The sequence below is a fragment of the Scomber japonicus genome, chromosome 20, assembly GCF_027409825.1.
Source record: "Scomber japonicus isolate fScoJap1 chromosome 20, fScoJap1.pri, whole genome shotgun sequence".
Classification (NCBI taxonomy): domain Eukaryota; kingdom Metazoa; phylum Chordata; class Actinopteri; order Scombriformes; family Scombridae; genus Scomber; species Scomber japonicus.
The window spans coordinates 17,594,274-17,607,374 of record NC_070597.1 but is presented as its reverse complement, the minus strand read 5'-3'; the positions used below and the strand labels follow the sequence as shown (position 1 = coordinate 17,607,374).

The following is a 13,101-nucleotide window of genomic DNA, read 5'->3' as shown; positions in this document are numbered from 1 at the left end:
TCTTTAACTGCGATATGTCGAAATTGTTATCTGCTCTCAGTGTTTATGGTGTCAGCTGGTGGAAAGGTGGAAACCCTCTAGGCACCCCAGAGAACTGACTCACACACACTTGCAGACACACACACACACACACACACACCTAATTTATTCAGGGCCTGGTTGAAACAGGGTGTTATTGCATTAGCAGAGTGTTTGCGCTGTACACTGGTGGTTTGTTCCTGTATAGATACAACTTAATTGACTTTGCATGGTCTCCTAAGACCTTCTATGCATGCTATACTGCACAGCAAGCAAAACCAACTTTAAAAGCATATTTCTCTATTGAAGAAGTGTACCTTAGGGGAATTCACTCAGAGAGAGAAGAAAATAAACAAACTGGGCAATTTAAAGCAGAGTGGGCAAGATTAATGGCTACCTCTCAAACACAGAACAATTGACCATAATGGAACAAAGAAAACTGGGTGACGTTATCTGTGCCAGACAGGCACTAATGATTATATGTGATGTGTGTGTAATGTCAAAAGAGAATGATTAAGAAACAATTGATTGGAAGATGAAAGACTTGAAATACACTGAGTTGGGCTTGAAGTGTCAGTGGAAACGTGTGTCTTTCTGATTCAGAACATTTCCACCACCACTACCTGCTAATTTCCACTCCAGCCTGTCCTGTCTCATGCTGTTCTTTCCTGCCCAGTCCTGTTCTGTCCTCTCCGATCTCTCTGCAGAGAGAGCAGGAGTCGATAAACGAGCTGGTCAGTGTAGCAGATGTGACAGTGCTATATGGTCCAGTAATTCTCCAGGGTTTGGAAGAAGGAGAGTGTAGGACACAAGACACACATGCTGAGATAATATTTCCAATGACTGAGGAAGAATAAAGCTAGGCTCTATTAGCTCTAAGCTGCCACTGTATCTATAAAGCAGAAATGCAAAATCTGCAACAAAATGTTCTTTCAATCAGCCCCATGGGTGTATTAAAGTGGGCTACAGCTGTATGGAACCATGAAAATCCAATAAATAAACAAGACACACACATTCACACATACACATTGGCTTTCAGTTCAAAGCAAAACACAATAGCTGTGTCATAGTAAAGAAAGAAGAAGAAAAAGAAGCCAAAGATCATTCAGAGCTTGACATTTAAAATGCCATCATCAAATAACCTTGAGAAGTAATTTCATGTTTAAATAAAATGATCATCTGATATGATTTTTAATGAACTTCTAATTGTTATTTGTGGAACCGAAAGTCTCATTGTTGTGCTCATTAAGACAGAACGAGAGAAGAGCTGTTTCCCCTGACTCTGCAGCCTTTTCATTATTACATACAGGGAGATTTCCCCCAGGGAAAGATCTGGAGGATTGCCGTAAGCCACGAAAAACAGAAGCCAGCAAACTGCAAACACACATCCACCATTAGAACGTATTCAAAAAGCACCAACTTTGCAATTTCTGAACACAACTTCGAGTTAATGACTGAACTATCTACATATAGAGGCGTTCTTCTTGCACAGATGGCTCAAAAAGCAACAACTGGATTTTAGACACACTTCATAAGGAAACGCTTCTGTGTACTTGGCAGCATTTAAAGCACTACATATTCAAGTCCAAAATATGGGCATCTGCTTTTGACATAGAAACAGGAGTAATAGATCATATGATGACAAAGGTGTAGCAGCACAAAAAAGTGGTGATATACCTTTTTTTAGGTTTTAGTATAATTCTCTCACCTCGTTAACTTGTTTGCAGATGAAATCCAGTTTTTAAACTGAACAGCCTGTTTCAAGCCAGCAGAGCCAGAAGGCTCTTTAGCCGGCAATTTTTTGGCTCAGTTTAGCCCCGTAACAGGGTAGCGTATATCTGATTAATCTTGAGAGCAGGTGTAAAGAACAATTTTTCCTGATATCTTGGATAGGTAGTGCACATTCAATACCTTCATTGCTTCTCAGGTGATGAACGTTACTGTATGCGCCTTTGTAGTAACATAGGAAGTTTCCTCACATTTTCCTTCTTCTTGCCCTCTTGGTTCAAGGTTACAAATGCTTTAGGATAAGATATACTTAAATGAATGAATCATACAGTTGCAGTTGCAGTCTAAGTATATTATAAAGTTAAAGTGCAAAGTGATGAATGAAGGGTCCTGCTGTCTGTAGAGTCAATTACACCCCATTACATGATAGGTGGATGAACTGTAATGGGGCCTGACAGGCTTCGACATGGTCCTCACTTTGTCAGCCATGTCTAACAGCATTTATTAGTATCCTGTTGACTTTTGTCTCTCAGTGTTACCTTTAAGTCAATGGATGTGCAAGGTAAGTGAATCTGTCACTGCTGGACAGTCTATTTGTGGCTGTTTATCTGCGATAAAATCCACCCTGAAGCCTTAAACCTGCGCTCATCTCCATGTGTCTGATTAGTTTGTCTGTGCCCTGCTTTCATTGCATTTGAGGCCTGAGGTCTTCAATCGAGAGCTCTGGGACACATATAAAAAGTAATACGTGTAATAGTCACTTGATCATAGGAATTCCGTTGATGGTCAGTCTTATTGGAAATGTTTTGACACTGCATCCATGCTTTCCTCCTTCGTTTGTTGTTGTGAGACAGAAGGCAACCTGCTGCACAGCTGCCTTTGAAGTCTCTGTTTTCATGACATTTTAATGCACTTTCTGTCATAACATTTGTGGAGACTGAAAGGGAAGTACATGTTGGGAAAGGGAAGTTCATAGAATGAAGCAGAGGAAAAAAAGTTCTGTTATTGAGAAATGAACCGTTGCATAATTTTTATGTATTTCACATTTGGTAATAATAATAAAGTTATTAGAGATGGGGCGCGATTCACCAGCATAAAGTGTTTCTTTTGCACTTATGTTTGATTTCCGTGCTGCTGCAGACATGCCTCGAAGCTAGAGTCATTTAATGCATTGCTGAAGGGAACATTTTATTACTAGGCAAGCAATAACAGAAACATTGTCTCATACAATATATTGGCCCACATGGATTAGCTCATTAACCTGCAATAATAATAACCAGGAAGACATTAAAAGTACTCCATAATTATTATATTAAGACTGGGGGCTTGAAACATAATTTCATGCAGGGATCCTCAATCTTGGAGTAGCTTGATTAGCAGATGCTGTTGAGGGATATTTGATACAGTAATATTAGTTTGATATATTTTTAATAAAAGAGTAGATTTGGAATTTGGAAGTTGAAATATACTATACTCAGATTCACATAACTGGTCATCATGAAAAGTTTTGGAGCTGAAAACAGGATCAAAGACCAGAAAAAAAAGTGTAAAAACCCTAATTCATGGATTTCTGTTGTGTAGTATGACAGAGGAGCTTTAGCTACTATATCAAACATTGTTTATGGGAAGGGGGAAGTCTCAAAAATAGCATAAGGGGGTGGTCACTACTAAATCTGCTGCATTGAGGTCTCTTAGTCCATCCAGCCAAGTATAGCCCAAGCCAGGCCCTCAGCGCACGCTCCATCTGACCCAATTATATCCAGTCTGAAGGGAAAGATAGCCCACTTTGATCTGCACGAGACCACCAGCCAAGCTCAGGCTGACTGGTCTGGCACTTAAGGATGCTTTCTGCTAGATATTTTTCCAGGACAGATGTGTTTGAGTGCTGTTTAAAGAGTCAAAACTTAGTGTGTGTGAGAGATCATGCAGTATGTGTGTATACTGTACGCATGCACACGTGCTTGGAACATCAGGCGAGTGGTGCGTAACCTACGAAGTAAGCTGTGGCCCCTTTTTCCTAAAAAAAAGATCGACCTTGGTGAGGCGGCGATGAGGAGGACTGAGCTAGAATGCAGATCAAAGGAACAGAATATTTATTATGAAATGGAGAACTGGGGGTAATTATTTTAATCATCCACTTAATTACTGATTAGCAGGGGTTATCATTTTTTCGCATCAGATATGAAATTGATTAAAAGGCATCTGTTTGTGTTGGATAAGAGACTTTCTCCCCCTGCTGAGGGAAATGCCAGAATCTTTGGGTACATAGAGGATGAATCTCTTGTTGGTATTGTTATCTGCCTCTAAAATTAATCAAGGATGCCATGATTGTCAATTAAGCACTTGCATTTCAGCTGATTTTATCAAGCACAGATTTAATTACTGCTTAGAAATGCCAAAGCCTTGTTGTCACAATTGAAAAACGCACAAATAATATATAAAATTCCTCAATAAAAGGGTTGACATATTTATCCACTTCTCAGCTGTTGATTTCAAAGAGTGCTGGTGCTATAATATAGAGGATACATACCCCAGCTTAGCCCTTCCCCCTTAAACTCCTACGTCAGAGCACCACCCAGAGTCCTAATGGCTAGTGAAGCACTATTCATATAAAACTAACCAAGCACCCTCTCCCCTCAAGTTTAGTGACTCATCCTATCTATTCTGTGTCGGAGTAGGCCATTAATGTTCTTGATGGGTCATTGTCACTGGTGGTGTGAAAGAGGCTGAAGGGTGGAGACCCAGTGAAAGAGAGGGATATAGAGGACAGAACTTGGCCGCTCCACTTTTGCAGGACGTAAAAGTGGGACAATCTGTTCCTTGGATGATCTCCAATTCTACTTTCCGGGGACCGATACACTGAAAATATATCTATACACATGGTCTGTCCTACATAGGAAGAGAGTGAGTGAGAGAGAAAGAGATTGACAAAAAGAGGAAATATGCGTACAAGTTGAAGTGATTGTCCGTAAGGCCGTTACAGTAGATTGTGCTGTACTGAATATTCCCTTGAGACTGACCAAAAGGAGAAGAGATACCCCTGCAGCACACATCCAACCCGCCAGTTACAGTATCCCAGCAAGCTCTGCAGAGGATAGAGACATAATTTATGCTGTGACTGTGAGATATTTTAATAGAAGATATATGATATAATTTAAAATAGAAATATACAAATGGAGATGACAGATGATCATAAACAATTCTGTCAAGAGCCAATATTAATTGTCATTGTCCATAATTTACATTGCAATAACGTATAACATAATAAAGTCATTATGGCATCTTTGTCACACTTTGCAAAAAAACAAGGTGTGTGGAAAATGTCTCGGAAAAAGCAGAGATGGATGAAGAAGAGCAATATCAGTGACCCTTCTCTGCAAATTTCTCCGTCCATCCATCTTTGCTTTCCAGGTGCCCAAGGAGGGTATCTATCTCTGTCCTCGTTATCATGATTAATCAGTTCCTGATTCTTCATCCTCATTTCACTCCATTTCCTTACTGTCTGTGGACACACGACTGCTCAGATCTTTTGAAAGCCTCTCTTCTTTTGAGTTTCCACATGGTTTCTAATCATAAGAAGTCAAGCTGCCGGATTGGCATCACATGGGCAGACCAACTCGCCAGCTTCTCAAATCTTCACGTCCTTTTTTTCTACCCTTACATTGCACAACTGTTAAAATGTATATCCATCATCTGAGTTAGGCGCTGATAAGATCTGACAAAATACATAATATCTCTAAATTGTGTTATGTAACAAAAAATATTTAATTTGATCAACATTTTAAAAATGGCATGTTAAAATGTGCCTTAACCCCTATAAATCACACAAATTTGCATTTGTATATTGCTTTCATCAACATAAGACATTTAATATCCTAACAGACTATAAACTAATTATAGTCATAGATTTTGTCGTCGTAACGTAAGACTGATATTGAAACATTTGAGTCATAAACCATAAACCTACAAGATAATAATCACTTTATTATCAGCTGTCTGTTGATGGTAGCTTGTATTTAGGTCAGGGTAGACTCTTTATAATCTTAAACCATCAATCTATCAATGAAAAATAAGGAACATAATCAGTTTGTTAATCATGCTGTGTGTTCCTGACCTGAGTAAGAATAAGCATACATTTCTGCAGAAGCTTTGGAGGTGCAGTGCACTCTGACCATATTCCTTTGACCAGAAAACAACCATGGAAGAGGAAGAGGAGGGACAATAATCAAATAAGCCTTGAGGACAAAGAATTGATGTTGGTAAAAAAAAGAAAAAAGAAAAGAAGCACAAGACACTGAAAAGATGAGTTTTCAGCCTCTGACAGACAATGTGAAAAGACTTTTCTGTCAGGAGTGAGAAAATCAAGACTAGTCAGAGCATTGACGGCCAGCACAGGGACAAGAGAGCCAAACAGCTGGCGAAAGAAAAACCGACTAAGTCTGAGCTTTTGTTGTGGCAGAGCGTAGGAGTTGAGTGACATGACGGAGAGGCGAAATACAAGACAAGTTGTGACATCCAGGATGAGATGCACAGGCTGAAGAAAGCATTGCCAGTTAGAATATTAAACAGCATTTCCTTCTATGCATCTATTTACTCTGCTTCTCACCCTGTCTTTACTCTCACTGTTGATTTTTGCTTAGTTCTTATCTTGTTCTCATCCCTCTTCCACAGTTGTCCTCTCGCCCCACCCCACCCCACCCCCACTTTTCTTCCAATCTGATTACTCTGCGTTATGCAAACTACAACTCTCACTGTCTTTCTCTCTTGTGAATTCCCCCTATCACTTTCACATCCCAATTAGTTGGTTCTTGTCTACTCTCAATCTGTCCTTCTAGTTCCTTATCTTACTTAGCGCAGACCCAATGCTCAGTATTTGATGGGACTTTGTTCATAAATCGACCTTTTCTATTCCATCTTGGTGTATCTTAAATGATAGTGTTAATCTCCAAAACCTTGTGAGTGTTAACATGCAGCTACTTGTCAGCTTTTGATCAGAGAAGCTCTCAGTCTGAAATGTGATTTTCACATTTTGAATCTGCATATCATATTTACGACACCGGCCTAGTGTGCTGTTCTCTTTGAATGCAGGCTAAATGTATGCTGAATACAGTATGTACTTCTAGCCATTGGTAATTGAGCAACTGAGGTCTCTTATGGCTGTTGATAGGTAATGAGACCCTTACGTTTACTGCTGGCAGTCTGAAACCTTAATGAAAAAAGCTTTATATATTTTAGTGCTTTCTACAAAACACTCCTGTGGTTATTCCACAGCATTCCATGCTCATTACAGTAAATTGTCCAATTCTTTTCCCTTATCTATCCAGTGAGGTTACATTTTTTCTGAAGTGTTTTACCTCCAGTTTTCTCCTCTTTCTGTACACTTTGCTTCACCGCCTCTGACAGACATTTTGTTTGTGTTAAAGTGGCCCACCCTGTCACTCTCAGAGCTTCCTGGGGAATCGACCACAGTCAGTCCTCTTCCCTCTTGTGCCTAGAAATGCTCAACTTGCATACTTCCTTTTTGGCAGTGAGACATAAACAGACCAAGCTTGTTTGCAAGCTTCCGGTCAATCATTCTTCACTGCTGGCTTTATAATGATTCAATTGAAATCAGCAGTGACATGTGTGACATGCTTGGCTCCAAAGCATGAAACAAACATATGCAAGATTTGATAAAATTTTGTTTAACCACTTCCCAACCTGAAGCCAGGATTTTAGAGGAGGAGAAAAAATACAGACATATCGAACATTGAACCTTCAATTCAACAGACTTTCCTCTAATCTTTGCTTTTTTTTCATGAATTACTGGAGGACTATAAGTCGAAGCCAGTCATGCAACCAAAGACAAGGGATTGCAATTAGACATTGCTGTGTTTTAAGTAGTTATAAACCAAACGGCTTGGAAATCACTGCTATAATCAATAACTAAAACACTGAGGCTTATTCTAATGCCTTACCTTACTTGATACTAGAACTAAGTCTCCAACCCCAACTAACCTCCAGCCTCTGAACCATGGATGTATAAATCATGTTGCTCATCTAGACTTTCAGATGTGATTGGACTGAATGGATCAAATTCTGATACTGAAACAAGTCATTTCGTGTGGGTTATGATGCCCAATAGCATCACGACATTGTAATTACACGGTTTGGCCACTATGTCAAATTGGCTTCAAAGCCCAGTGCTCTTGCACCAGTTTGCTTTTTACATTACACTGATACAAACTTTTTCAACTAACACTAGAAAATCAGCAAGCGCATTTTAATCTGGAAGCAGTTTTTGGCATAGTGATGTACTATACAACTCCTCATCAAGTGTCTCTCTTGTATCTTTGCACTATTGGCTAGCTAATTCATCTCTACATTATTATTTATGTCAATTACAGGACACTGTAAGCTGTGCCAGACACCTGTTGATGTCCTTGGTCACCAATAGAGGTTGATAAGTCAAAAGACATAAATCACCTACTGCCCCTTTAACTGCCATCAACACCATGTTTTCTACATTATTTTATTAATAACTAATTGACCCTTTAAGTAACTGCATGTTGCTAATCTGTGACTGAATGGGTGTCCCAATTTGAGTTGTGTCTCCATAGCCTCATGTGATATTTTATTGAGTTCCATCTGTCCATCTGAGTATCTATTGCAGAGTCCCAACTCACATGATATTCAGAGCACCAAACTGCCAATGAGACAGTGGGAGATTCCCTGCGTCATTCACCATCATTAGGCGGCTGTTGGCAATAGTCCAGATCTGCATGATGGCAAAGCCCCTGTAGCCAGACTTCACCACAGAAAAACCAGGACAGAACATATGGAGGCGCCAGTATGCCAAATCTGAAGCACAGTGAAGCAATGAAACAATCTTAAAGCAAAAATCCACCCTTTGAAAACTGCTGTTGACAATGCAACTTGCATTTTGGGGTCAATTTTATTGTTTGATGGTGCTTTCTGCTCCCAGCAGGAAACTGGAATTTTTTCTAAAATATCAACTGTAAAGATTATGTTTTGATGTCAGTCCCTCACAATCAAAGAGCAATGTACTATACTTTGTGCCGACATTCATAAAGGGAGAAATCAATTGTGCATAATGCAAGGGAGTGCCATGTAACCATAACACTTGTTGTTTTTAATTAAGGGCCATGACTGTTTCTTTTTTCAGTAAGAAAACTCCTGCACATGTTTTAAACAAAATTTTGGCATATTTTCAAAATGTGTTGGAGCAAATGCCACACACCAAAAAGACAGGTTTTTGGTTGAAATCGACCTTGACTAAATTTAATTTAGTCCGGAGTATGTCCAGCTATATTGTCTACCCTTATGCTTGTCATAGTTCATCATTGGATGATGACAAATATGGCACTTGACAATCCCGCTATACCCATAGACTTTAAAGTGGGATGACATTACACACTTATAATTGCTTTTCAAGGCTGTTGGAAAGCTGTACTAATATGAAACCTTCATGGATTAAAAACTCATGATACTAAGGGTAGTAATTGACCCTGTAGTCGGAGGTGTCTTGTCAAAGGTGATTTTTTAAATAATAGTGATATATGTGGAAAATGCTTTTTGGCCCACACAGGCTGAGCAGCAACTCTGTATTCGGCCCTCCTAATACATCCATGGTTAAGGTATATTTCAGGGAGTTATAACAAGGTATTGCGGGAAATGTATCACGTAACTGAACCATATAGACATGTTCATGGCAGGTTGAGGGACATTGAGTACACTGAGATGTAAATTTTAATTCATCTCAAAATTAAACCTGCATCACAATGAACATCAAAGACTGAGGATGTATGAGTGTGTAGACGTATCTGAGGGTGGAATTTTCCTTTAAGGAGCTCACATTAAACTGTTAGCCCTGGGTTGTGCCTCAGACATAGGTCGGCACCATTATCACAAATGATCTTGACCTCATGTGAAGCTAAATTGCATATCCAACTCACTCTCTTCTGCAAAGAACCTGTGATGCAAATTCACAGAATTTATATATAGCCTGTCTTTCATCAGCCTGCTATTCCCCGATGCATTCCCAGTGGCTAAATGGAAAATGTGGACCAGCTCTGTGCTCATTCACACATGTGGTCTTATTAGCATTGCCGGTGGCTTCTTCTATTATTGCACGTGTCTTTAATAGACTTTAACAAACACATTCAAATTTTGCTAACTTTACTCAAACAATGAAATAAAGAGTTAAATGATCAAAACTTACTCGTTTTTCTGCCTGTTTCCCACAGCATGTTTCTAAGGATGAAGCAAGTCTCATGGGATAGCCATGTTTTGTCTCCATGACAGCTATGTCACTCAGCCCTCTCTGCAGTGACCCCTGCACAGCAAAGGATGCTGGGAAATAACGAGCACTTTTATCCCGGTCAGGATGACAAAGATGGGGAGGATGAAGAGGAGGAAGAGGAGCAGGGCAGAGAAAACAGAAAAGGGGAAGATGGACCTGACATGGAGAATGGAGGGTTAGAAGGTCTGGAGGAGAGGGAAATGACGGGAGGACGACAGTCATGGGAAGGGAAAGGCGGTGAGGTGGTGAAACCAGCAGCCATTGTGGTCGGTAGACAGAGAGCAGACCGGCCACTGAGGCCGGGCAACCTTGGCAACCGGGGTATTGCTACCATGTCTAATCAAGCCCAACTACATCATCAAGCAGCCAATAAGCATCTTATTGGGGCCAATCAGCAGACTCATTACACAGGCCTGAATGCGCTGCAGAAGAGACGAGCTCTCATGGAACGCAGCATGACCACAGTGGCTCCACTGGAGGACACTTACCTGAGCATGATGGTGTTCCGCATTGGGATCCCTGACATCAAACAAACAGTAGGTGCATGTTTTCATCAAAAACACCATACAGTATATTTGAAATTCATGACATGCAGACACCCTCATATAAAGCTATCCCTGTTTCTTCTTGACACCTAAGATTCAAAAAGGTCAAAGCAGACACATGAATAATACAGCTCAGGGCAGTTCCTAATATTCAAAACTGGTAAGGAAAATTTGTAAAATGTAACATCTGTAAACTGCCAAGATGAATTAAAATCAGATATTTAAATGTACCAACGTGTGTAATAAAACATCTTCTGCAAACAGGGCAGTGACTGTAGGTCTTTCCAAAAGAGGAAGTAGTTCAAGCCAAGTCTCTCTGGTATTGCTACCTCAGAGAGAGACAGCTTGAATTCCACTGAATGAATTTTAGTAATTAGTAATTAGTAACTTGCAAAAGGTATTACAAAATGAAAACAGTATAGCATTTAAGTCAACCTGTACTGTTTCAGATTTTGTGTGAGTAAAACGTAACCTGTTACAGTAACTTTCTAATGGTGAGGGATTTCGTTTGTAATTCCTTGCTATGAATATCCTAAAATCCCTGATATAACAGTACTATATGCTTGTATATGGTTTTGTGACAACTCTTCTACTTTATTTTCTACCCTGTCTTTGTTTTCAAGCCTGCTGTGATTTTACAAGTTGATGCTGATAGGATTCAAACCTGCCCTCTAAGCTCAGCTGTTCTGCATCTGTAAATTGCAGCATTTTCAGTAGTTTTGCTGCACTATTGACTTACATCTGTTTCAGATTAGACACATCTATTGCAGCACATCTAAATTCAGCACATTTTCATTCCAGTTGTCCCACAAGCCCCAGGATGGGTCCCGAAAGGAAATACGAAGAAATGCAGAGCTTGAGTTGTGTTGAGTGACCTGCAAGGGCAGACATATTTAGTCAACAACACCATTTATATGTGTGCCTTGGGTCAGGTTTGGACATAATTATGGTAGTTTCAAAAACTGAAGTTAGTACTAATTCACACTTACAGCATGTCTCAGCTGTATGGTGGTGGCAGGTGAGAATTGTCCAGCCCACACACACCATATCCAGGTGAGAATGGAGGCCCCTGGAACCCCTCCCCCATCATCCTTTCTCCATTTTCAACTCCCTGAACATGCCGACTGTTCTACATGTCAGCTAATCTGCCCTCAATGTAACAGTAATTGCTAATTATCTAATAGATTTTTAATGAGTTTGGGGAGAGCTGGGGAAGTGAGTGACGCTAGAAAGGAAGGAATATATGAAGGCATCTATGTGGCTCTTAGGTCTCCATCGGCCACAGGCATCATATTCAGCTCTGCACACCACTGACAAACACTGAGCACCCCAAACCCCGCAGCTGAGATATTATTGAACTGAATTAAAGAGTGATGAGTGACGAGAGAGAGAGTATTAGAAGCTATTTAAATAGAGTGAAGAAGGAAATGGATGTTATGAGGAGAGATGTGAGGAATAAATAGGCAAAGAGGAAGATGTATGCATTAAAAAAAACATAATACAGCTCAGTGAAGGTCACCTGAGCGGGCACATGTACTGCCAGAGAGATCTTAGAAAATCCTTGATTGTATAAAACAGAATGATTGTGGAGAGAAATGCCACAGTAATACACAGTATACATTACATTAGTCTCCTCTCCCAGGGATTAGCCACTTGATTTCCTCTCTTTCACACACACGTTTGTCCTTTTTATCCTTTTGAGGACACTCATTGACAATGCATTGCCTAACCCCTACTCTAACCATAATCATCACAGCTAATTGCCAAAACCCAACCCTTACCCTAAATTGAACCTTAACTAAATTCTAACCTTTAAAGTCATGAGGATCAACCAAAATGTTCTCCCAATGCAGAAATGTCCTCACAACGCTGGTTTTCAACTGAAATGAGTTCTCCCAAAGATAGAAAGATGTGCAAGCACACACACACACACACACACACACACACACACACACACACACACACATACACACACACACACACACACACACACACACACACACACACACACACAGCATGTACACATTTATAAACTACTTTGCACAATTATAATCCCATAAGAACACACACACACATACTTCACAACTTGCTTATATGCGTGCACACACACACACTCACATCCTTATCATGTGGCTTACCTCCCAGGGACCACCAAGACATTGCTACGGCAACGGGTGCCTGCCTCCACTAATGAACTGGTTGCCATGCCAATAGAGTTGGCTACACTATCAAATAGTGCAACCTAGGGAGGGGGTGCTGTAAAGGGTGGGGGCTCAAGGGGTGGGGGTACATGAAAGTGTGCTGAGCTGTGCAATTTTACTTACAGTTCTCTGAAATAGAACAATAGCATGGATGCATGCATCTCATTCAGACCTCTCTGCCATGTTGTTTAAGCCCTATATGCGGTCAGCTATATCATGCGGCTCCAGGCTTTAATAAGAAAAGGACTAAAAGATGGTCTTCCAGTGGAAAAAAATGGGCAGTGCACAAATCACCATAAAATCTAGT

General features: G+C 40.2%; 1 protein-coding gene across 1 annotated transcript in view; it reads left to right on the top strand.

The window, feature by feature from the left end:
- The first annotated feature begins 10,095 nt into the window (after positions 1-10,095).
- LOC128381216 (SH3 and multiple ankyrin repeat domains protein 1-like) overlaps positions 10,096-13,101 on the top strand; it is a 28,540-nt gene continuing 25,534 nt past the window's right edge. Inside the window, exon 1 of the mRNA XM_053341166.1 lies at positions 10,096-10,584. Coding sequence (XP_053197141.1) covers positions 10,096-10,584 — 489 coding nt within the window. The remainder of the gene's footprint in view (positions 10,585-13,101) is intronic.